At 33.2% G+C, this 25,345-nt stretch overlaps 9 protein-coding genes across 9 annotated transcripts; 2 read left to right on the forward strand and 7 right to left on the reverse strand.

The window, feature by feature from the left end:
• Positions 1-1,983: 1,983 nt before the first annotated feature.
• On the reverse strand, positions 1,984-3,886 carry PHYBLDRAFT_67717 (hypothetical protein; the record flags this gene model as incomplete). The annotated part of the gene is made up of 5 exons (XM_018441841.1): positions 1,984-2,325; positions 2,380-2,564; positions 2,842-2,898; positions 3,113-3,173; positions 3,869-3,886. 5 exons carry the CDS (start codon positions 3,884-3,886, stop codon positions 1,984-1,986), a joined length of 663 nt encoding a protein of 220 aa, XP_018292401.1.
• Positions 3,887-5,480: 1,594 nt separating this feature from the next.
• On the reverse strand, positions 5,481-7,454 carry PHYBLDRAFT_67716 (hypothetical protein; the record flags this gene model as incomplete). Its single annotated transcript, XM_018441840.1, has 2 exons — positions 5,481-6,078; positions 6,781-7,454. 2 exons carry the CDS (start codon positions 7,452-7,454, stop codon positions 5,481-5,483), a joined length of 1,272 nt encoding a protein of 423 aa, XP_018292402.1.
• A 342-nt stretch (positions 7,455-7,796) lies between these two features.
• Positions 7,797-8,525, reverse strand: PHYBLDRAFT_144811 (C2H2-type zinc finger transcription factor; the record flags this gene model as incomplete). Its single annotated transcript, XM_018431298.1, has 1 exon — positions 7,797-8,525. One exon carries the CDS (start codon positions 8,523-8,525, stop codon positions 7,797-7,799), a length of 729 nt encoding a protein of 242 aa, XP_018292403.1.
• Positions 8,526-11,428: 2,903 nt separating this feature from the next.
• PHYBLDRAFT_67714 (hypothetical protein) lies at positions 11,429-11,994 on the forward strand (the record flags this gene model as incomplete). Its single annotated transcript, XM_018441839.1, has 2 exons — positions 11,429-11,491; positions 11,551-11,994. 2 exons carry the CDS (start codon positions 11,429-11,431, stop codon positions 11,992-11,994), a joined length of 507 nt encoding a protein of 168 aa, XP_018292404.1.
• A 94-nt stretch (positions 11,995-12,088) lies between these two features.
• On the reverse strand, positions 12,089-13,113 carry PHYBLDRAFT_144813 (hypothetical protein; the record flags this gene model as incomplete). Its single annotated transcript, XM_018431299.1, has 4 exons — positions 12,089-12,366; positions 12,432-12,663; positions 12,729-12,823; positions 12,894-13,113. 4 exons carry the CDS (start codon positions 13,111-13,113, stop codon positions 12,089-12,091), a joined length of 825 nt encoding a protein of 274 aa, XP_018292405.1.
• Positions 13,114-13,382: 269 nt separating this feature from the next.
• On the reverse strand, positions 13,383-13,860 carry PHYBLDRAFT_144814 (hypothetical protein; the record flags this gene model as incomplete). The annotated part of the gene is made up of 2 exons (XM_018431300.1): positions 13,383-13,569; positions 13,850-13,860. 2 exons carry the CDS (start codon positions 13,858-13,860, stop codon positions 13,383-13,385), a joined length of 198 nt encoding a protein of 65 aa, XP_018292406.1.
• Positions 13,861-16,045: 2,185 nt separating this feature from the next.
• Positions 16,046-18,697, reverse strand: PHYBLDRAFT_144816 (hypothetical protein; the record flags this gene model as incomplete). The annotated part of the gene is made up of 8 exons (XM_018431301.1): positions 16,046-16,250; positions 16,780-17,235; positions 17,284-17,547; positions 17,608-17,780; positions 17,830-17,937; positions 18,126-18,173; positions 18,260-18,396; positions 18,604-18,697. 8 exons carry the CDS (start codon positions 18,695-18,697, stop codon positions 16,046-16,048), a joined length of 1,485 nt encoding a protein of 494 aa, XP_018292407.1.
• A 1,522-nt stretch (positions 18,698-20,219) lies between these two features.
• PHYBLDRAFT_144818 (hypothetical protein) lies at positions 20,220-21,454 on the reverse strand (the record flags this gene model as incomplete). Its single annotated transcript, XM_018431302.1, has 4 exons — positions 20,220-20,338; positions 20,460-20,682; positions 20,827-20,915; positions 21,145-21,454. 4 exons carry the CDS (start codon positions 21,452-21,454, stop codon positions 20,220-20,222), a joined length of 741 nt encoding a protein of 246 aa, XP_018292408.1.
• A 1,591-nt stretch (positions 21,455-23,045) lies between these two features.
• Positions 23,046-23,775, forward strand: PHYBLDRAFT_167786 (Homeodomain-like DNA binding domain-containing transcription factor; the record flags this gene model as incomplete). Its single annotated transcript, XM_018435721.1, has 2 exons — positions 23,046-23,219; positions 23,281-23,775. 2 exons carry the CDS (start codon positions 23,046-23,048, stop codon positions 23,773-23,775), a joined length of 669 nt encoding a protein of 222 aa, XP_018292409.1.
• Positions 23,776-25,345: the final 1,570 nt, after the last annotated feature.

Genomic DNA, 25,345 nt, shown 5'->3' on the forward strand with positions numbered 1-25,345 from the left:
CTCATGAGCACATCGCGAATCAAGAACTATCATTTCATATGAGTGTCATCGACATGGTAAACATTTCATTTTTGTTTTTGTACATATAACAATATTATTTATTTTGTATATTAATGTATATCATTTACTGAAGACAATATCATCACCTCCTATGTACTCTCTTGGTCTGCAAATAAATCCTTTTGCTTCAGGTAGATAAATGAAATATTCTACCACACAATTCATAAGAAATAATTTTTTTTCAGCATTTTTATAGCCAAAGAAAGTATATTTAGTACTATAGTTTGCATTCATAACACCTTTTCTTTTTGTCTCTAGTAAGCTATTATATTGCAAGCATAATTACATATATATATTCTTAATATCCATGATTTCTTGTTTAAACAGCTAACACTTTTCTAATTTCATAGAACAACCATTTACAAGCAAGCAACACACAGCTGGACTTTTCTCTGGAAGATATTGTTTGGAGAATACTTTGTATTATCAGAACATTGGCCATTTCAAATTGTATGAAGGATAGAACACTAGCCAGAACGCTCCAGAATATTAAATATAACCACTGTACTATAAACCTAAGAATATTCCTTTCTTTCTAATAAAAACAAAATAAACCAATAATTATTATAAATAAATCAAAGATTGAAGAAGTGTATAGAAGTAAACAGTACAAGAAGAAGTCTCTAAGATTGGATAAAATAAATTCAAAGACAACAAAACTCTGTAAAAACTGGCATATCCATAAATTAAACAATATAAAAACTGGCATATCCGTATAATCAATCTTTCATTTATTGTTCTTTTAATTGGAAAGCAGTAGAATATATTACAACAAAACATAATTCTGAGTTGCCATTTTAGTGCATGTGGGAAAACCCCATATACAGAAAATGCAAACACATCCTACTATCCTGCTGTTCTGATCTTTTCCTATGTTCGAAAGTTGGTCTTACCACCTATGAGTAAGCCAGCTTCATACACTTGTAAAAACTATCTGATCGCATCATAAAATCTGATCTTTTCACATAATTAATTACAGTTTTATACTTAAGAAAACCGCACCTCTTTTCCAGTGTATCCCAATATGAATATGTTTTTATATATGATAAATCCAACATCCAAGTGTCTGTATCACCACAAGACTAATGTCTTACACAAGCTAGCCATATGTCATATTCAGCAGCAGCTGTAAGAACATTGTTCTCTTATAGACTTGCCAATATTTCTCCTGTGAATCCTGCAGCCATCTGGAAAAAGCATAAATATCAAATGTCTGATGATTGTTTTTTCAAATTTGTTGCAATTTCTCTACCAGTGATGATTTACTTAGTGATGAACAGCAGCACACTATGAGAAAAAAGTGGTCTTTTTGGTGGTCTTTTTGGTGGTTTTTTTAGTGGTACTTTAAGTGGTATTTTAAGTGGTATTTTAAGTAGTATTTTAGGAGGTGATTTTGGTAAAACCATAAAAGATATCACTTCTTTTTTTAGAATAATATTTAGATCTCTGTTGACTAATAGATGTTAGTTTTTATTCATATCTCAAGATTTAAATTTATATATTATTGTTATCATTCTATTGGTAGAAAGAAAATAAAAAAGAGTTTTCTTATTGGTATAGATAGAAAAAAAGAATCTTTGTATTGTCACTCATAAAATACTTTCGTTATACTCCTACTTTTAATTGGATAATATAAGCTTTATTGCAGTATGCACATTGATAGTATTGGTCATTTAAACAAAAATATTCTCTCAATTGGTTCTTATATATATTTCTTATTCATTCAAAGCTTTAATTGAGTAAAAAAGCTTTATTTCATTGAAGATTATTATTTAAAAATGTTTTCATTGGTTGTTATAATAGAAATAATCTTTTATTTGTGAATTGTACTGGCTAAAATTCCTTCAGATTATTACATATTTTCACATTAATTACAGAATTAATTATACCTATCAGATATGAACTTACCAGAAGATTCTTGCTTCATATGCTCTCTCCAGAGCTGGCTAACCTTTGCAAGTGACGCTCAGTTTCTGTGACATTTGGTGAAATCAATTTCATTGTCTCTGAGTATGATAGAATGATTGATACACAGCCTGTTTTTATCTTCTTGAGGAAGCAATGAACAGCTGTGGTTTGTTTCAAGATCCTGAACAGATGGAAGAGCTGCCAGTTATCACATATAATCTTGGTGCATGTGTTAACAATCCTTTTGATTTCCTCGGTTAGCTCAATCCCAAGATCATGTTTTATCATCATATATATATGTTTTGTAGTAATATTATTGATTTTTGATACTGGTCTTAGAATGATGTCAGTAGGAGTCTATTATATTTAGTATTAATTAATAGAACTTTAATTATTATGGCATTTGCTTACATTGCTAGATGTTGCGATAGTTTTGTTTGGGAATTCACAATCTTTAAATAAATTGTAAACATTTGTCATTTGAAGTTGCACCACATCTTGTTTTTTTTCTAATGCTTCTTGATGGTCTAGCAATGCTTCTTGACCACTCTTTAAAGAAATAATCGCAGCTTGTATTTCTTGAAGCAGCTGAATGACTGTATTTTCTGTATTGTTTATAATTGTAAAAAAAAATTAGTTACTTGTTTGTTATAGAAAAAAGGGAAGGTGTTATCTAATGAAAAAAGTATGACTGCTAAAAAATAAAGATTGGACAAACCCAGTAAAAAACAAAGCACTCTGGCAGCAGTTGTAGAAACTTATCAATTGGTAAGAATATCATACTGTGTCAAATATAAGAAAAATAAATCGTCATAAATTTCCATCTTTTTTTTTAAATAAATTCGATCTTTAAAGATTGCATAAATTAATTACATATACAATAGACACTCTTGGCTACCCTATACCTTAATTTGAGAGTGAGAGAATAAGCTTGATTTTGAAGAAATATTTAATAGAAAATATTAGTAGAAAATTATGAAATTCGTAATTTTTCATGTACATTTTCTATTAAATCGCATCAACCAAGAAAAATGTATAACAACTATTGGAAATTAAATTGCCGTTTCAATTAAAAATGGGTAAAATATTTAATTTTCTACTAGATAACACCTTTTCTAAAGAAAGAAAGAGAAAAACATTTTACTAGAAACTATTACACTATGGGAAAAAAAGGTGTTTTTTGGAATTGTGACTTCATTTTTGGCCTATAATAATTAAAAAATCATGAAAAAAATCAAAATGAAACAAAAAATTCTACTACCACAAAAATTGAAAGCCACATATGGTAGGGTATGGTACCCAAACAATATTATTGGCCTAGACAATTTTTCTTTCTATAATTTCATAAGTTAAATATTTTTTCTTTTAAATAAAGGAAGAAAGAAGGTTTAATTCTACTTCAAACTTTTTGGATCATAACAAAAAGCTGTTCAAGTAAGACAAAACATTGAATAAGAAAATGCAGAGACTGTATTGTGTAATGAAAAAATAATTCTGTTAAAATTTGGTAAAGGCAACAATTTTTAGCATATAAAATGACTTTGTCAAAATTTCAAATAAGAAAAAATACACATTTCTTTTTGTTTCTTACATAATATTAGTAAAGAATGTCTAGCAAAGGCAACCTTCTAAGACACAACTCAACCCAATAAAAATATAAATATATACACATTTTTTTTAATAAGTTACAACTGTAATTTCAATTATTTGCTATTAGAACATGCCTTCTTAACTTATAAAAATAAGACAAACTGAGAGAGAATAACTTCGCGTTTTTTTAAAAACATTTCTACAAGTTGCAATATTGATATTAAAAGCCAGTAGACCAATAAGAACTTTTTAAATCAATTTTGAATAAGTGTGAGATTATGTTCTTTGCATTTTTCTTACTCTACTTTACCAACAAAAGTTTGTTCATTATATGTTTACATATAATATATGGTATGTTTGAGCATAAACATTAAAGTTTTGAAATCTTTTCAATTTTATTCCAATATAACTCCAATAGTAAAATATATTCAATTCCCAATATATATAAAAAGAAAATCAAAAAAATAGTATTCTACATTACACAACCATTTTTTAGAAACATTGAAATGTATTTGTTGCTATAGTGACTCTCTTTTTTATTTCAATATTAAAAAAAAGCTGAAACTCCACTGTTTTCTATTGATACCTCTTGACTTTGAAGGTCTATCACTTTTTATTCAATTCTTGTTTTGAGAATCTTTTAGACAAAAGTTATTTAGAAGAGTCTTCCCTATAAAACATGTTTAAGCAATTCTCAATAACTTGTCTGTAGCAAAAGTCAAGAAACTTTGAAAATCATCTAAAAACTTAGATATTTATTCCCAAACATACCATATTATCTTTTTAAGAAACATATCTATATATTCTTGTTTTTAAGGTATATATAATAAAAAAGTAATATTGTACTTTGTAATGCAGTTATCTATCTTGGGTCTCATTAGCTGACAATTAACCTTTTTATCATCTGATCAAAATGAGTTGAGATAATACCCACACATCTAGTTTACAAAGTAATTGAATACTAACCATCTTTTATTCATTTTCACTTGTAGAGATTCAAAATTTTATGAGATGCATCTTGGTAAACTCAAAGATAAGCTTTTATTTAACTTATTTTTTAAGCTTGAAATACTCATTCATATTTATATTTTATTAGACTGCTCTTTTATTCCACTATCAAGGTAGCTCTTTGGTGTTTTTGTTTTTACAAATTATAAGTGATATATAGACTCCACGACTCTATCTTTAACTTAGAATAACTAGATTTAATTTATTAGATATTTCTGCTTATAAATTATATGGTGTAGCTATAGCTTAGCATTTTTTTCTACTTTGAAACACAAAATAAAAACTAATTTATTTGAAACACAATTTTTTGAGCCATTTTTTTGAAAACATTTTTAAATCCGTGATTTATTTCAATCAAAATTTATTGCAGATAATTGTGTCTATATATGGGCATCACTGTAAGAAATTTCAGGTATTAAACTACCAATTGGACAAAAATTGTTAAAAAGTGTCACCCAGCAACATTCTTCTGAGCCAATAAAGCTTCAGTATATAGCAATCAGTTTCACCTATTTAAGCAAATCAGATGTGTAGAATAATGAGATTCAGATCTTATTTTAACCAATAATATTGACAGATAGCTTTTTATTGTTATAATGACTTTAATGTATATCTAGGGATCAGTATCCTTATTAAAGCATCTGCAGTGGTTAAATTATTGAAAACATTCACCACGGATGAAATCTGATATCAAATTAGGAAATTGAAAATGCATCTGTTATCTTATTGGCTTACTAAATATATTGCTCGTGTAATTTCCTTTTATACTTATAAATCAAAACTTGTGTTCTTTATAAGGGAATGCTTGCAGTACAGACATCCACAAATGTATTTCTAGTGTAACAGAAGAGAACTAAAAAATGACTTAAAGAAATTAGAATGTTTTATTGAGATAAAAAAAAAGATATAAAAAATTAATAAAAGGAATAAAGGAAGGACCAGTATGAACCAAATTTGTTGAGGTTAACAACATATTTACAGTCAACTTTCAGATGCGTGTCTAATAGACAAACAACCTTCAATTCATCTAGTGGCATGTATATATCATCAGCATATTTGAGTGCTAGATGATAATTGTTGTTAACAGCATGCGCGGATGGATATTTGATATACAAATAGTATCCTTTAGAAAAAAGCACTATTCCAATGATAATATATCTATTGATTTGTCTAAATAGAGCAAATGTATTGTCTTTTAATATCTTTCCAGGGGTCAAACCTGTACCGTTGTTGTCTGCAAATTCTCTGGACCCACCGAGCAAAGTTTCATGGAATTTCCCATCAGAGATTTGTTGCATATATTCTGCAATAGCTTTTTCACAGGTTTTCCTTAAACCATTCTTGCCTATCCATGAACCACCATCAATAATATGTCTTGTCATATATTGTTTACCAAATTTGAGACATATATCTTTCGATGTGTTCATATGGTTTGTATGAAACAAGTGTTCACGAATGTGCTTGTTGAACTGCTCTCCCTTTTCAGTCTTGTAGTTAAGAGCAGACCCAAATCTTCATAAATCTTCAGGTAGATGGGTCAACAGATGGACTTTCAGCTTGGACGTATAGAATGCATGTTTTTTATGTTTACAGTTAGTGCCGTATTTGTGTAGGGCTTCAATTAGACTTCTAACGGCAGAGTCTACTTCACTGATATATGTCTCGTATTGACTGTCGATAGATCGAACAAATACTAGAGACCATAGATGGCCAAGACGAACAAAGAGGGGAGTGATTTCCTGTAATACTTCTGTATCTGCAAACTTTATGGCCAGGATTACCAGAAGTATTTGGATTAGTACCTTGAAGTCTCTACCAAGAAACGAACTGGCATAGGTGAGAGACCTTGTAAATGCTCTTGATATGGCTCTGGAATTTTTGTAGTCTTTAATGTAATCAAACAGTTCTTCTAGTTCTTTTTTGTTTTTGTTCAAGACAACTTTAACCAGATCGGTGATAAGATACTTTGCAATGCCAAGGAGAATGTAGTGCAATATTTCAGCAGGAGTGTCTTTTGACTGGTCATATGCTTTAAGTTCTAGCAGTTTGTCTGTTGACTTGTTTTTAAAACTTAACTCTTCTGCTGTGTTTTTGTTGTCAAAGTAAGGAATATCAGAGATTACTGTATCTCTGTCTGGTGTAGAAGTGGCCTGGATATAATGATCGTTGGTTCTTGTTGGATGCCTGTTAGTATAGTATTCAACTTCGTTCAACTTGGGGATTCGACTTTGCAATTTAATGTAGCACTTTCTACAAGGGTAAGTTGAGTTGGGCGCACCTAAACCACAAAGCTCTGAGTGACAAGGTGTATCTGCCTCAATCCAAAGTAAAGAAGATACCACAAGAACATATGCATTATCTTCTGCAGAGAACATTACCACGCCGTTTTCTAGCTTTTTCAAATCATTAACAATTTCAGGTAACAACGAGGCAGCGTTTGCACCTTTCTTCTTTGGAATTGCTGATATAAATAAGATATTCTCTATGGAGCACCTTTCTTCAAAAGAGAGACCCACACATTTCATTGACCAGCTCTCGTATGGATTAAATTGCTTAGAGGTGTTTCCAGAAGTATTATCTGAGAAAAGAATTACAGATGCAATCTTTACCTTGTAATATTTTCTTCGGTTGTTTTCTTGGTCAGTTCCGTCGCATATAAGCCTCTTCAAAAAATGTTCTTCTTCAAGTAATTTATGATGAGTTGGAATGAGCAAGATAATTGTGTCAGGAGAGATGCTGCAACATAAGGAGATGTTTAATAGGGTTGTGTTGACAGAGAGAAATGATTCAATATTTATGTTGGTATGATTGATTTCGATGCCAATGCTACAACTCTCTTTTGGAGTTCGAACAATATATCCACGAGAGAAAACATTAGATGTATCCATTATATGAAAAGATTTCACCAGAAAGCAAATGTTAGGCGAGCAATCTTTTAACAGAACAATGTCACCAGACTAGAAATCAACGTTATTGTGGGTAAACATGGACTGTTGGAAGTATGTATTTGTTCTCCATTTTTCTCCTTATTGAAGACAGACAGATTGGTTTGGCGTGCAATCAGATAAAGAAAAGATTGATTTTGACTTTATAGGATTGGCAGCAAGGAGTTTGATGTGCTCAGAAGGCAAGTTAAGGAATGCAGTGACTTTTGTGCTGTCAGAGAGAGTAACATCTAAACTTTTCGATTTGAAAATTGGGATGTTCGATCTTTTCCATGTCTAGTAATTCTAGAGTGCATCTAACCGGGGCAACTTGAAAGAAATGTCTTTTCTAATAGCTTCTTCGTGAATCTTTAGAAGAAGATTGATAGTAAATAATATCTTCTTTAACATTTTATAAGAAATCATGTCGTTATCACTATTGACAAGTGTGAGCAAAATCATCATCTGGATATCTTTAAATGGATGAGTATTTGGTGTAAATCTGTTCCAGGTGGTAGAGTTAAACACTTCACTCTGGAATTCATCCTCTTCATCTATTGAAGATTCGTTGTTATTGGCGAAAGCAGACATGTTGTTCAAGATGTAATTAAACAGAGGAATGCCTGCGTTTGGCTCTGTGTTTTTCTCAACATCAAAATCACTATTGTCAAATCTACTTCCATCATCACTTTCTTCACACTCGTCATAATTTAAGATACTGTTGTAGTATTCATTATCAACGTCTGATTCCTCTTCCACACTTTCACTTGGTGTAAGCGGATTTTTTGGGTTGTCGCTTGTCTGTATATCTTGATATTCGGTCTCCTGGACATTGCTCATATCATCTGCAACCGTTTCCGTTATGTCATGGCATCTTTGCAAATGTCTTTTAAGATTCCAGTGATCTTTAAAGGTCTTCTCACAAAGTGAGCAAGACTTGCCAATGTCAACAAGACTGAAGTTGAGTTGGCCCAGAATTCTCAGAGTAGGTACTGATACTCTTCCTGGGGCAAGTTTTTTTGTTACTCTGTTCATTGTTGTTTGTAATGTAAAGGAAGTAAAGACAAAAAGATAGATAGAATTAACGTGTACCCCTTAATTTTGTTCAAGTTACAACGTGTCTATTTTGTGAACAAACCAATTAAATTGCATTATTTTGCTGAGATTTTAAAAAACCAAGAAAAAATAAAAATAAAAAAACCAAAACATTCTTTACTTTGTATTTTTTTAACACGATCAAGTTACTAATCAAACTTTTAATGCTAGTATAAAATAACATGTTCTTCTTGCGAAAATCTATGGTATGATATATATGACGGCTTCTAAAAAACAATATAAAAGATCATTTATTTTAATTGGCATTTACTAATCACATTTAATCTTGAAATAGTATAAGATTCAACAATATTTTAAGCTTATAAAGATACGTGTGTTGACATTAGGAGTAGTCTATACAATATGAATATTAATAAAAACAAATTTATATCTTACTCTAGATTTATTCATTATCATCATTATCAAAGATAAGTTATTGGAAACAACTCTTAAAGATTGCAGCCACTAATCATTCTTGTCGTCTATATAGGTTTGAAACACTTCAAGCTCAATGAAATGGAAAGGTTCTATCCATAGCTTTTTTATTTTGTAAATTGTATTGAAGTAGCTAGCTAGCTTTTTATTTATAATAATAGCTACCAGTACCAGCAGCTCCTGTCTACCCTGCAATAGCAGCCAGTACTAGGCTGGTACTGGTAGCCTAGTATTTTATGACCCCCGTATTTTCAACCCACAAAATAAAAATAAAAATATTTTTTTCAAACTGAAGATTTTTTTTTGTCAGCATTCTATTTTTCAAATTTGGTCCATTTTTAAAATTGTGAAGCTTCAAAAATAGTAAATCCAAAAAAGGAAATCGAGCCACCGTCGTACAAAACAGTCATTTGTAACACTAGAAAAATCTCCCGTGGTGTTATATTTAGTATAGTATAGCCACACCAGGAATTGAATACCAGTTAAAAATAGATTGCCAAATTGTAGTTACATTACAAAGGAACAATTTGAGCTTTTTGACCGTCTAAAGTTTCCAGTTCTTCACTAATGATTTTGTTCATATTCTTTTTCTTAAAATATATTTTATTGGACATTTGTTTTCTATTGATGCATTAAAAATATGAATTTAATAATTTCAATATTATCAGATTAATAGTGAGCATAATTTGTGAGAATTTCTTTGCTCATTTCTATAGACTATTGTTCGTTTTAACAAAGGATGTGAGAGGGAAGAAAACGATTCAAAAAGATAATATCAATTTATAATGTAACACTACATGTAATGTTTCTGACCTTAAAAATGGACTACATTATCTATAATGTTGTCTGAAATATAACTGCTGCAGACAATTTTTTGAGAACATTTCGGAATCTACATTAAAACAGTTGCAAAAATTAATTTTAATGTAACTGCTGCAGATGCTCTTAGAAGGTTACAAACACTCAAATTTATTAAAAAAAACTCATTTTTATTTATTTTTCACATTGAAAATATTGGGGCTAACAAGATACAATATGCATAAAAGTACTTCTACAACCTGTAGCAGTATCTTTAACTAATTAATAGACACTTTGTATAAAGCAAGCCAAAAAACTATAATAATAACTGAAAGGCTTTTAATCTATACATAAATAAAAAGAAGAAAGAAAGAAAAAAATTAGTATTTGCATTCTGAAAGAATTTATTTTAAATAGCATACAATTGATATTGAATGAGCATAAAATAATTTAGACCTTTATATTTGATAGTTTCTACACTTTACTCATACTTTCATTTTGGACATTTATACCTTTAATAGTTTAGAAAATTCAAGCCTAATTATGATCAAAATGAAGTTTGATTAGTAATTTACCATTAAAATCTATTAACATTGATATATTTATCCCAATATTCATATATACATAGCAGCATTATTCTATAACAACATTATTTAGTATAAGAACTACTAAATGTACCATTGATTTTATGATATTGATTAAAGAAAAGAAAAAAATGTTAGTGTAGTTAAAAAACACTTGTTGTTTACTTTTGAAAAGAGAAAAATCTAAGCCTCAGTACAATAACTGAATATCAGTATAAAAACATAATAAATTCTGCAAAGTTGTTTTTTACTACTTGGATTGCATTGATTTCATTTATAAATGTTTATATGTCATAGTATGCCTTATAAAGATGTTTTATTTTCTAAAAAAAAGGGCAGCGTGATATTCAATTATCAATGGTTTTCCTGGATTAATAATAAATATTATGAGTTCTTGACTTCTTAACATAGCTTTAAGAGTCTTCTGTGATAAACTTTTATTTTAATACAGACGTTTGTGAACTCAGATTTTCAACTTTTTGCATGAGCTCATTGTCTTAAAGGAAACCCGATGTTACATACACATCTGTATAGAGACACTATTCTACCAACTTGATTAAAGTTTGGTAGAAAATCTTTCAAACCTTATTCAAATTGGTAGCCTCTCATACTCGTTTATTTTCTGCTCTAAACTAACGGCAAGCTGATAATTGTAACACCCAAAAAAGTCACTTTTAATTTTAATTTTATAAACATTCTACTATCATAATACGCGTTTTTACCACTTTTCCTTCACTTGGTTTTAAACATGAACGCACATATGAATACTTTTGCTGCAGATGCTTCCATCAGATTTAATTACAAGATAAATCTGATCACTGAAAGAGACAGACTCCTTGCAGAATTGTTGATCCACTGACAGCTCTAATATGCTGGTCATGGGCAATCAGGTACTGCCTGGGATGAAATCCTCAAAAAGATCAATGATGCCAGAGGTAAAGGCAACAAAATTGGTGTCTCAACACTCAAGCAGAGACATAAGAATCTGGTCAAGCAGTTCAAAGCAAGACAGACCCAAGAAAAAAAATGACAGGGTCAAACAAAAGCTACTCTGATCTCGATCAGCTTCTCTTTCAGCTTGTTGAATTGGTAATCTTCACGTTGTATTAGGTATATTTGTCGAATATCAATGTGTTTAATACTATAAGTTTTTAAAGGAGGCTGAAGGAGATCGGAGCAAGGCTATGAAAAAGCAATTGGCTTCTGAGGAAGAAGTCCAGAAGCAGGCAGCTGCAGATAAAGTCGTGGAGAGAGCGACTTTATTGAAGTCCAACAATCCATTGAGAGTTGTTGAACAAAAGAAATGTACAGATAAAGTAGAGGGCAGTTCTTCTGGACATCTAGTCGATCAATCAATGGCCAACTTTTCTGATGCCAGAGAAATGTTCAAGTCCTTTCAGAATGAATTGTCCAGTATGGTGACTGGAATAAGTGATGGTGAGGTACTTACCTTAATGCGCAGGTTGGAGAAGAATGTCGAAAGAGGATTTCTGGCTATTGAGACAAGGCAGAGAACACTGGAGCAGAGACAGACTCTGCTAGAGGAGAGACAGGCTCGTTTCAAGTACAATATGCAGAGATACCTGCTTTAAGGTCTTAAAAAACAATAAAAATATATATATGTAAAACATGTCATAATAGTCATCAAATTTCTTTGCATTACAGATAGTTTGGAGTAAAAAAATATTATTGGTTTAATAATCCATAAATGTACTGCTCTGGTGTAGGAGGAGCAACACCGTACTTTTTGCTTGTCTGGTTTCCTCCATTATAATAGACATGGAGATTCTTCAAGAACGTTCCAACAATATAATATAGTCCCACTGGGGACCGACCACTTCTTTGGGTCTGTGAGTACTTTAAGAAAGCCCACAGACTCCCGACATGAGCAAACTTGTGCTCCACGGAAATTCGCACAGCAGACATACTTTTGTTGATAGCAAGTTCTTGCTCATCAGCCGTTTCTAAAACAGACAATATGCAAACCATAAGACTTTACTGTCGAGATAGATAACTGTACAATACTTACGTCTTCTGAAAGGGATCATCATATGATCTGATGCAGTATATGCCGGATCACCATACAAGTAATAGCATGGACCATTTATGTTTGTAAAGTTAAATGCTATGCACATCATGGCATCCAATTGACTTTCGCGGTACATGCACACGTTGTGATTCCTACCATTGTCTGGCCCCATAATGAACGAAGTAATACCATCGGGTGTTACCACTGCTTGGTATTTCAAACCATGTCCTCGCTATAAAGAGTATATAAATTGAGTAAAGACATGTGTCAGATATATATATTCAATCTTTCACTCACGTAATGGCCATTGTATGCCCCCTCTTGATCAACAATGGGCCTTGCTATCTTGTTGAAGGTTCCATCAATAAACCCAACACAGTACATTGCCGGTGCTTTTATCTAAATAATATATAAAACGTAAGTACTATTAAACTAATATTATATTTTGTAAGTGTTATTTACGTCTTTCTCTAATGGCTTGGCTGAAGCGCATCAGGTTTGATTCCCAGAATTGACAGTAGTCAAACTTCAAGACTGGATAGAACTTAATATAAATCTTCTCTATTATTTCATTGAAGATGACAATGAGAGTAGACTTTCCCTTTCCAAAGAGCAGAGATAAATCTACTAAGCAAGCAGGGAAAACCATTCTGCGAAGCACAATCATTAGAGCCAGTGTCATTGGCAGAGAAAATTCACTTGGAGTGCCTTCTCAAAAGTAGACGATGTCTCCCATTTCAAGAAGAGTGGCCAAGGAGCATATCTGGTTTTATAAATATATTAAATTAGTACTTTTTTTTCTTGAAAGCAATGATTTAATTATATCTCAGGCTGTGTGAATCTAAACAAAAGTTTAGAATCTTCATTAGACAAGGTGCCTGGGTCTAAGCAACCTTGACAATGCAAGGAGACAGCTATGCATTCCCCTTCCTGCTCACGGTCTCGGGCGTATTAAGCAAGTGCTTCTTGAATTTCTTCATTAGTGGGCTCTTGATCTTCGTAAATATCTGCATGTTCCTCTTGCTGTTCAGGAACAGATACCCATCCTAGCTCTTGTTCTTCAGCAATATGCCGAGAGTTGTGATTTATGTAATGATCCATTAGTTCAATAATAGGATCAAAACGAGACATTTTAAGACTTTATTAAAGAAAAAGGGAAAGGTGCGGCCCTTTCAAGTAACAGTAATGTTTTCATTACTGAATATCAAGTCACAATCAATAATGACAGCTTGTACGTTTAGTTAAAATGAATGTCCTACAATTTTATGTAACAGAAATAAGCTAAATACGGCAATACAAGTTGAAAATTTGAGTTTCAAAAAAGTCTTTTTTTTAGCTAATATTCTGTGTAACTCTATAAATCTGAGTCCACAAACGTCTCTAATATCAGTATTCATATGCCTAATTAAGCTGCAAACAAGCTAAACATGATAAAGCTTGTAGGAAATTAAGAAAGTTGCCAGGTTTGCCAGATTTTTTAAGAAATATCATTCACCAGCATACAAGAGAATTGTCAAGGAAGTTGCATTGAGAGAATTGAAAGAAAAATTACTTTTCATATTAATTTATTTGATTCCAAATGGATATACACTTGGCTTAGGGTGAAATTGACTTACTTCCAACTCCGCCATTACTTCTTTCTATGCAAGAAGACCATTCTCTATTTTCCTTTTATTTTAATTCTGTAATCTCTCTAATAAAACAAATCACAATGCCAAAGAACAATAAAGCTAAAACTACCAACTCATATTATAAGACAACAGATTTCGAAAAAGGAATGATTATTGGAAGATATAAAGAAGGACGTAGCTCCTATGAGATTTCACATGCAGAAGGCATACCCCAATCAACTGTTTATTGTATAATTAAAAAATACAAGACAAAGAAGACGTGCGCTGAGAAGGAGCATCCTAGGGCCTCTAAGAAGCTATCACCACGGGCAATTTGTTATTTGAAGTTCACCGCAAAAAAAAATAGATGCGACACATTAGCTACCATCACGCGCAGTGTTAAAGAGATGCATGACATCTCAATCAGTCAAGCAACAGTACGCAAATATTTGCACGATATGGACCTTTGCTCTTGTGTTGCTGTAGCCAAGCCTTACCTAGATGAAACACATAAGAAGGCACGCTTGCAATGGGTTAGGGAGCGAAAAAATTGGAATGATGAATGGACATCAGTAATCTGGAGTGATGAGTCCAGATTCACCCTTTTTCAGAAAGGTGGACAGCAATATGTTTGGTGCCAACCGCATGAAAAGTATGACGATGACTGTCTGGTACCAGCAGTGCAAGGGTTGGGTGGTTCAGTATCAGTTTGGGGATGTATTTGGGCAGGAGGTGTTGGCCCACTAGTTATATTAGATGACTACATGACAAAAGAAATGTATGTCCAGACACTGAGGGACAACTATCTCCCATTTCTTGCTGCCCTTCCTGACAAGGACACCACCACCTACCTTCTTCAAGAAGACAATGCCAAACCACATAAGAGCAAGTTGGCGGAACAGTGGAAAAAAAGAAACGATGTGGCTATCTTACTATGGCCTGCAAAAAGTCCAGATCTCAATCCAATTGAGAATATGTGGAGCTACCTTGATAACAAGGTTAGAGATAAAAGACCCCAGCCTACCACGCTAAAAGAACTGGACGTTGCTTTGTTGAAGGAGTGGGCAGAAATCACAGCAAGTACTTGTGTGAAGTTTTGCCTGAGCATTAAAGATCGTATGATATTAGTTAGGAAGAAGCATGGAGGAGCTATTAACTATTAAACCTCCATCAATTTTTAATATAAATAAGCAACACATATTACAAAATCTTCCATTCATTTTTTGTCTTTTAGGATCATGTCTTTGAGAACTTATTTAACCTTGAAAAACAGAGGTGTACTTCTTTGATTTTAGCAGAGTTGGAAGTAAGTCAATTTCACCCTAAGCCAGGTGTATTTGTCAATTCCCTCAACAATTACATAGTGTTTTTGACCATGTAACTGTCGAGAGAACTGACAAAATTTCTAGAATAAGGGCTCTAGTTACAAAAAGGAATATACTAAACAACTATACTTTAAAAAGCTCATTCTATATAGCCAAAATGAAACAAATCATTAACAAAAAAATAAAAATTGACAGGGTGTTTTGGTAAATAATTAAAAAACAGATGATGAATTACAATTGGAATTGTATATGATGTGGCTCAATTCTCTCGATGCAATTCTCTCAACACACTGTAGAAAACAATCTACAATTATTTGAAACAACCTGCCAAATTTTGAAGAAAAAAGCCGCTTTTTCAATTATCAAATATTTTTTCTACATTTAGAAAGCTTTAAATTTAGGTTTGTCTCATGGAGCCATTATTTTATTTTATTTTCTTATTTTTAAGTTGAATAGCCATTTCTGATAAAAATACAAGGGCTATATATTTTTTTCTCTTCCGAAATTGTCAGAGATAAAAACACAACCAATTAACTAAATATATATTCAACTTGAGTTTCAGTATCAACTCTGATTTCAAATAATTAACCATGTCAATGTACTTCACATTAGTGAATAATTAGATTAAAAAAAAGGATTTATATTTGCATATATAGAAAAAAAAAGAAGAGGAAAAAAACTATTTGTAATAATGTGGATGAGGAAATACCACATGTCTAATGGTTTCATTGTTGATATCATGAATGAGACCAGCCATCCCTGTGATGGACTTCATCTCCACTACTTTAATCTCACTGAGTGTTAGACTTTCCCACACAGGAAACTTCTCCTCATTGTTGGGCCAGATTCCACGCAGACAGTCAACAATGGTGAGGTATTCGGGACTGTTTATGGGTTAGTATCTTAATAATGGGAAAAGTAGATACCGTGAGAGTGTTATTTATTAAAGAGACAGAATAATATTGTTTTTATATTTGCTACTATTCAAATCTCTGTAATTGAAATCCCTGTTGTGTAATGGTTGATTTACACTGTATGAGTATGTAGTGTACGTGTGCCTGGTGTGTAACAGTTCTGGAGATTGTTAACTTGCCAGGTCCATTAGCAAGAAGGAACCAGTGTTTGGTTGTGGGGTCTGTTCTTCACTCAATTGTGGTGTGTATACCACAAATGGCAAAGAGCCTGGTCTCTTCCAAGACAGACTGAGAAAAGAATTTGTGAACAAATTCATACCTTTGAAAAAATTAATTGAAACGTGATTAATAATATAACACTATAAAACATAACTCATTACACTTACTCATTCAGGTGTTCAAGTATAACAAGGTCATTGGCTTAAACATGCCTGCCTTCAAATGAAGATCAGACTCTATATACCACATTGTTCTTCCACATCTTTGTGGTGCAAACTACGTTGGTGGTTTCTTCAACCATAAACACGCTAATGAACTAATTAGATTGTGGTAGTTCATTTCACACTCATCTGCCACAACACCCAAAGACTTTCTGGTTGGGTTTGACCAAAGTTGGGGACCAGCAATATTGTTACTTGCAACTTCGAAGTTGCTGGTTCTCCTGTCCATTAGTCTTCTACGGGACGCCTGACTACCAAGGCAATGTTTAACCCTAGCCTTACATAACAGGATGTTTTCCATATTTTTCCCTGGCTCCTTCCAAGACTGGATTGCTGCCCTGTATTCACCAATGGTGCGTTTGATTAGGTGGCAGCTGTATGCCTGCAGTGGGCCCATCTCTCTCATCATGTAGCTGAGATGAGTCAGCATGTGCTGGTTTATCACAAAAATTGTGGGCTCTAACCTTTTTTCTGCAACTTCGTGACGAAGGAATACATGCCAGCAACCAATTGCTCTATAAAAGTGATTAAAACATTGTTTAATATATATGTTATTGACTTACTCTTCCATGATGTTGACTTCTCTCTCTGTCACTTTCCACTGCTGGGCAATAGTGCAGGCCTTTACCAGATCTTGCACAGCATTTCTGGTTTTGGCAAGGACAAAGTTCTTTACCACCACAGTTGGCACAACAAACAGAAGAAAGTCCAACCAGTTGACCGCCTTCTGTTGACCAGTTGTTTTCTTGAGCAACCACCAACTACCAGTAAATATTGCTGGAATGTCTGCCCTGTACTTGGTAATTGATCTGTCGATCTGGTTAAGCCTGACATTTAGGGCAAATGTGTATATGCTTTGCTGTTTTTGCTGTTGCTGTGATTGCTACTGGTCTGCATTGTCTGCAATCTCAGGACTGATCTGAAACTTTTCACCCAATGCTTTGTATAGTTGTTTGCCTATATCATGTCTAAGTAGATGCATCTTATTGAGCCCAAAGAAAGCAGGACTAGTCAGTGTAGGAAGATCCCTGAAAGCATTTGGACCATTGACACTGTAACTCTAAAAAGAAAGTATTAATATTTCAATAATTCAATAATTAAGTACTTACATTTCCCTCCAATTGACAGAGACTTTCTAAAGTTCTCATATGAACAGGCAATTCATCACCAAAAAAAACATATTGTGTGATGTTTGGAAACATCTTTGGAAAGGCAAGCTTGACATTTAAAGAAAGAATTGTGATGGGCCAGGTTCATCAAGTCTGACACGACTGGATTATTACCAGTTGTTATGACAAGATGAATCTTTACATTAATTTGTCTAGCAACAGTCTAAATCTGAATACCCAAAGTGGCCGGTATACAAAAATCCTCAATGATTGGCTCAAGAAATGACTCTATATACCTTGAGTGTTTTGGTCCAGATATAATCGCCAGCTGCATTATGTTGTTGCTCTCATATCTAAATATATTTTATTAGTATATTTATATATAAGGTCTTATATTATATCTTTCTTTTGGATCAATATTTAGATTGACAACATGAATTATAGCTGCCAACATCTTGGTATGATCAAAGAGGTTGAACTGGTCAACAAACATGGTAACCAAGATGTCATCCTGGCCAACTATACCACCTTCACACAGTCTGCGGACAGCACCACTGTCAAACACATCTGACAACACACCAAAAGGACTACCTATGATATGACTTCAACCATACGTCATTTTGGCATGTTCTTGACTATTCCCCAGCTTGAATCTCAGTTGTTGCAAGAGATGCGCAACCTTGAAGGTCTGCACAGGAATCAGAGTATCTCTCTCACATCTGAACTATTGGCTACCACAGCAAAAACACTGTTCTTCCTTGTCTATCAGATTACCAGCTTCTATATCACGGAAATGGACGCAACCTTCCATGCACATGTCATAAGTAGCTGTACGAGCAGTGTATTCATCCTTCAATATCTTGTCCATCTTTTAATATGACAGAAGTGCATTTGTTGCAGCTAAAATGATGATAAGCTTACATATAAATAATTCACTTTTAATTATATACTTATGCAATCTGCGTTCTGCCATGTATTTATTTACAATATTAATACACTTATCAAAAACATTGCAAGATATGTTATTCTCAACAAACATAGAGAATAACTCCAGGGTGGCAGCCTCTGCGTATGTACAGTGAGGGGCAAAAAGAATCGCCTTTTTTTTAAAATGCCGAAATCAGCAAATGTAATAGTCTTTCTTTTTTTTTCTTAAATTAACATTTTATGAAATGAACAATCAAACCGAATGCACAAAAAAGATTACTAAGATTTCCACCAATGAACATAAAAACACCAATAATACAACTCGTGCAATCATTGTCCATGAGAGTGTTAAGAATGGCACTAGTCAGGTTGACATTGCCAAAAAAGTAGGCGTAAGCAAAGACGTGGTGAAGCGTGTTCTTCAGAGCTACAAAAAAACTGGCTCGCATATGGCTGCACCACGACCTGGTAGACCTTTAAAGTTAAATGAGAGAGACAAAAGAGGAATTATGCTTCAGATTAGCCATGATCCAACACAGCCAATGAGTACCATTGCTAGAACCTTGCCCACACCAGTTTCTGTAAAGACTTTGAGAAAGTTTCTTTGCAAGGCTGGAATATACTCTCAAAAGATGATTCTGAAACCAAAGATTTTGGAAATCAATCGTAAAAAGCGATTGCAATGGGCTAAGGAACATCTGCACTGGAAAACAACAGATTGGAATTCCGTCATCTAGTCTGATGAGTCAAAGATCCAGCTCCACAGAAGTGATGGGTGCCGGTGCGTTCTCAGGCCAAATGGCAAGGGCTTTAAACCCAACTTTGTCCCGCCAACTGTGAAGTTTGGAGGTGTCTCCATTATGGTCTGGGGGTGCTTCTATGGAAAGGCTGTCAGAGTTTTAGACGTTGTGCCTGGAAATATCGATTCCAAGAAGTATGTTACAACCTTGGAAAGAGCCTACCTCCCTTCTTTAAAGGCATTCAAAGAGAAAGATAGCTGGAGAAGATTTCGACTGCAAGAGGATAACACTAGCTGGCATGTGAGTGCGCTGACAAAAGAATGGAAGAAAAAAAACAAGGTGAAACTTTTGGGCAGCTGGCTACCTCAAAGTCCAGACTTGAATCCAATCAAGCATCTCTGGACATATCTCAAGCATAGGGTGCGTATGAACAGATACAACCTGTATAGCATTTACCATTTGAGACATGCCGTAATAAGGGAACGGAAGTTAATCCCCCAGAAGTATTTGCAGAGTTTGGTCCAGAGCATGAACAGAAAATGTCAAGCTGTAATAGATGCAAATGGTCATAGTACCAAGTACTAAAATAAAGACTCTTGTATAAAATAATAAGAACAAGTGCTTTCAACTTTAATCTGAAGTAGTTTGGGAGCTGTAAGTGCTGTATTTGCTTCTTTTCTTTAAGCATGAAAAATAGATATATTTTGGAGAACAATCGGGATCTTAAAAAAAGTGATCCTTTTTGCCCCTCACTGTATTAGGCTCATAAAAAGGGAGGTGGGACTCTTGGTTCACGTTCTCAGTAACAAAATCAGACTTGATTGCAAGAGTGTTTATATTTACTGGGTTGCAAATATGCAAATATCCATGAACAGATTTTGTAACACGTATATGTATGTATAAATAAATTCTCCAACTGTTAAACCTCATAAGTCTGTTATAACTTTTGTTTTTTACTCTTACCATACGAATAGTCATTGCTATTATCACTATCATTGTATTCAGCTTCGTTGGTTTCAGTATAATCATTGTTGAATTCGACATCTACTGAATTACTAATAGTGTGCATACTTCCTGGAGCCATGAATGCTTCAAAATCATTTTCTTTGGCTCTACCAATGTCTTGATTAAGGACTGCATTCAAAAACGCCATGTTGGGACTGGTAATCACCTCTTGGTTTCTTTTCTGTTGGTAGAGAGTAAAAGTGAAAACTTCTCGTGCCCTTTCTCAACCATAGAATTCGTCCAAAGAGGCTTGATCAGTACTGTTAAACAGCAATTAGTTTCTTTCTTGGAGGGAAGGAGCAAGGACAACAAAATCTTATGCAACATCCATATAATCAGTTGCACTAATGGCACTGTCACTTCCAGAAATACGAGTTGCAGAAGTGTTTGTGTTCATCTTTTGTTTTGGGTAGGCTACAAAGAATAGTGTAAAGAAAAAAGTATCAAGAGTGTAAGTTTTATGATATAAAAGTTTATTGTTTTATATGGATATCATTGTATACATTATGTTTTTAAAAGTTGCTTTTCATTAAAATCGTATTCTTATACAGTAATTTATTGTTTCTAAGCATAGTTATGACTGTGAAAAATATATTTTAATTAACACTTTTAAAATTTAATTATTTACTTCTTCATTCTTTACACACAAAAATATCAACAATTAAAAACCCATAAACAAACAATAACCAAACCACTTTCGAAGAGGTTGTATCTGAAAGTATTTCTGCTTTCATCTCCTTGGGTACTTCTGGAGGGACGTACAGAAGAGACAAACAATGTGTTGAGTCAAGAGAGGCCCAGTCAGGGCAAAATATTGGTGACAATGACAGTCGAGATATCCCAAGGTCTGATAAAAACTCCCAATCAGAGTCAAGTGATTTATCTGCCAAAGGGATAAAATCTACAATGACATTGTGTTTAGGCGGAGGAAATCCACAGACTGGTGCAGACATGTACTATATTACAGAAAAAATTATGCTTCATGTGATAAAAAACACATTCAATGCATTTATTAATAAGGATGTTATTCCTTCATGGGGTAACTTAATGTCTTTTCAGAAGAATTATCTTGTTCACAAGGTTGAGAAAAAAGCCTTGGAGAAGAATATATCCCTTAATAGATTTAAAAACTCATGGGCAGTCCGTCATATGCTTTCTCAAAAATGGAGAACTGCAATAAATGACATAAGAAAGAAAAGAAAGGTATACTTCTTTAAATAACAGTAAATTAATAAATCTATATCCAAGTAATTCTTTATGAAAGAAATTGTATTTAGCAACTGAGTAAAAATATCACTGATATTAATTAATTTAATTAATTTAGTTAATGAAATCAAACTATAGGCTTTTCACATATAATATATATTATTTACACTTCTTTTTAATACACTTCTCTCAATTTCGTTTCTATTTTTTCCCATTGTTTTTTATATGTCTTTTTTCAGTTCCAAGGTTTTTTTTTAATAAAAAATATTTTCATTTAAAACATAATGCATTTGCTGGTGTTATATTTTTTAAAAAAAAAGAAAGAAAAACAAAGTGCAGACAAGAAGTACGGTGAGACTTTGTTTATTGATGAAAAGAGGGATGCTGTTCTATTACTATTTGCTATGTGAGTTTATATAGACATTGTGTGTGTATTTAGAATAATGATATGAGCATATCATGTGATGTCTGTTTTCTTATATGATAGATAATATATTGTTAAGTTATTACCCACACTCTTGTTTGAGTGATTAGTGATGTTGACTAAGGTGTGTGACCTTGTTATCAGTACATTCTTTATTTAACGATAGTGTGAGAAATGATGTATAATTGATACTGGTTGCTTATTCAATATGTCTTTGTCTTATTGTCTGTGTGCTCTATTTGAATTTATGATTATGTTGAGTACAACAGCTAGACCAATTATAAGAAGAATATATATACTTAAAAAAGGTATAGCTCTACTATATTTAGCTTATTTGATTGGATTAGAAAAAAATAATCTGAAATCCAACAAATTGTATTCTCCAAATTTTCTATAAAAAGAGAAATATTTATCTAAAAATGATATAATTTTACTATTTTAAAAGATTTTACAGTAAAAAACATTTGTAAGGCACGCAATTCAAAAATTTAAGATGCACAATTTGAGGATTTAAGGTGCATAATTCGAGATAATAAGGCGCACAATTTAAAAAAATAAGATGCACTTTTAAGATTTTAATTTCTTTTTTAGAAAAACAAAAAGTGATGTACCAAGCACGTATTATTATTTTTCTTTGCAGAAAATCATGCAAGAAGTGCATCAAGTCCCATTTATATATGACATCTAAGAAATAAAAAGATTTTTTCAAAATGTTAGTGGCAACAAGAAGCTATAAAACCAAAAGCCTTAGTTCCAGTGTATATAACGTGGCTTACTGTAATACATTGTGACTGACTCTATTAACTTTTGTGACTGAATTTCACAAAAAGAATTGCATGTATAAAGCTTTATTTGTAATAAAGAAAACAATATACACTTCCTTTCTCAATTATCTCAGCTTCTACTAGAACAAAATGTCCTCCTTTAAATTCGTGTATGAAGATGGTCAAGGAAAGAGCGTTAATGAAAATAGTTCACAAGCTTTGAGTTATATAGTTGATGAGGATTATAATGGTCTTAAGACAATAGCAACTCATTCCCAATTCCTTGAAGCAAGAAATAGAGATAGGATTTCAGAAGTCTCAGAGGTATTTTTTTTTAAAAAAAGTGGTAATTAAAAACGTATTTAAATATATAAATCCAATTTAGAGTACCCAGACAGAGAACCAAGTGGGAAGTCCAAGCATCCCCCCACCAAAAAGAAGCAAGACTACTCGTCAGCGTAATACTTACACTGATGAGGACATCATCAAGTTTTTTAAGCTGAAGGATAAGAAGTTGCTTAGTGCTAAGGTTGCAGCAAAGCAATTGAACATAAGCGCCAGAGTGGCACAATGTTGGATAAAGAAGTATGATGAAGACCCGGATAACTTGTTCAACCGTGGCAAGAAGGGTGGGAAAAAAGGACTGACCAATGAGCACAAGAAGTGCATTAAAGAATTTGTTGCCGAAGATGCATCTGTCTACATTAAAGACATGATGAACCATCTCGTCTCAGTGTTTGGCAAGATCAACATGTCAAAAGAGACTGTCAGGAGGTTTATGGCCAACGAATGCAATCTCACATTCAAAAAGGTCTATAAGCAGCCTGTAGCAAAGAACAGTGAGGAGAATATCGAGGCAAGATATAACTGGATTCTTTAGATGAAGAAAACAAGTGCCAAATACATGACCAACTGTGTTTTCTTGGACGAGTCTGCCTTCGATATCAACATGCGGTGTGGTATTTCAGGTACGAAACAATAGAAAAATAAAATATTTGATAATAGAGACGTATAGAAATACTTTGAGACTGTATATAAGTTTTCTTTATTCATAAATAAAAAGTGTCCCTTTTTATAAGAAAACACAATCTGCTCTTGTCATTACGTCTTAGTTTCTTAAGGCTTTCTTCCTTTATTATATTTGGTTATTAGAGTGTATTTACTGCTTAACTAGTGTCGGTGTTACAATTATGACATCAAGTCATAAATCGTACTTCTTTAGCTCTTAGCTATTCTTTTCTCTTTTATACTAGAGCTTTAGGACTTCCTACTAAATTAGCTCCATATCGATCTGACACAGTTTACCCAGCAGTATGATATAATTATCTTAACAATCTTTAAGATATTATCTACAGTACTAACTGTAATAATTATTGGGCTGATTACTTAATCGTTTATATATATTTTATACTGACAAGATGATAGCTACTACGCTATCCCAATATGAATATGTTCTTATATGTGATAAATCCAACATCCAAGTGTCTGGATCACCACATGCGGCACAGAAGAGGATGGTCCAAGAAGGGAAAGAAGAGAGTCACCACCATCCCAACCACCAGGTCCCACCCTCTTACCATTCTTGAGGCTATATCAGCCAAAGGACTTATATACGTCAGCTTGAGAAATCCTAAGTTCTGCAAGCAGTCCTCTTCTGGTGAGTCTGGCTCAAAGGGTACAGTGGCCGGGCATTTCTTTATGTTTGTGAAAGCTGTTCTTGGTGAGATGGACAAGTATGCCGATATGAAGGAGAACTTCCTGGTGATGGATAATGCACCCATCTACCAGAGTGCAGATATCAGTCAATATATCTCCTCCAGGGGATACAATTTGGTCTACCTTCCGGTATACTCTCCAGAACTCAATTCTATTGAGATGTTTTGGAAAGTGGTGAAGAACAGAGTGCAAAGAAAGAGTTTGAATGACAATGAGACTATTCTCACCAGAATCGAAGATGGATGGCATAGTCTTAGTAATGAGGACTACCATAACATTGTCTAGCATTCTGTAAACCAGTTCACAAAAATGTGAAAGTAAAGAACCTTTGTGATTTCTCATTTTTTACATAATATAACATACACTCAAATGTGCGACTTAAATTCTTGAATTGTGCACCTTAAATTTTCGAATTGTGCACCTTAAATTTTCAAATTGCACGCCTTATATAGTGTTTTTTACTGTATTAGATTAAAAAAAAGTAATTTGAACTCCCATAAATAGTATTTGCTGTAAATACTTTTACTTAACTAAAAGCCAAGATTGTATTGGCAGACATTATAACTCCGTGACCATAGGAATTATACAGTTCTATATAATTTATACGGTTGCAAAGTTATAATGTCCGCTATTTACTACAGTGACAATTTCCTTGTACGCTGGTGAAAGGCAATAACCTGGCAATTTTTTTCTTACAGTGCATATAAGGTATATCTATATTCCTACACAAAAAA

Source organism: Phycomyces blakesleeanus (genome assembly GCF_001638985.1).
Source record: "Phycomyces blakesleeanus NRRL 1555(-) unplaced genomic scaffold PHYBLscaffold_9, whole genome shotgun sequence".
In the NCBI taxonomy this organism is placed as follows: domain Eukaryota; kingdom Fungi; phylum Mucoromycota; class Mucoromycetes; order Mucorales; family Phycomycetaceae; genus Phycomyces; species Phycomyces blakesleeanus.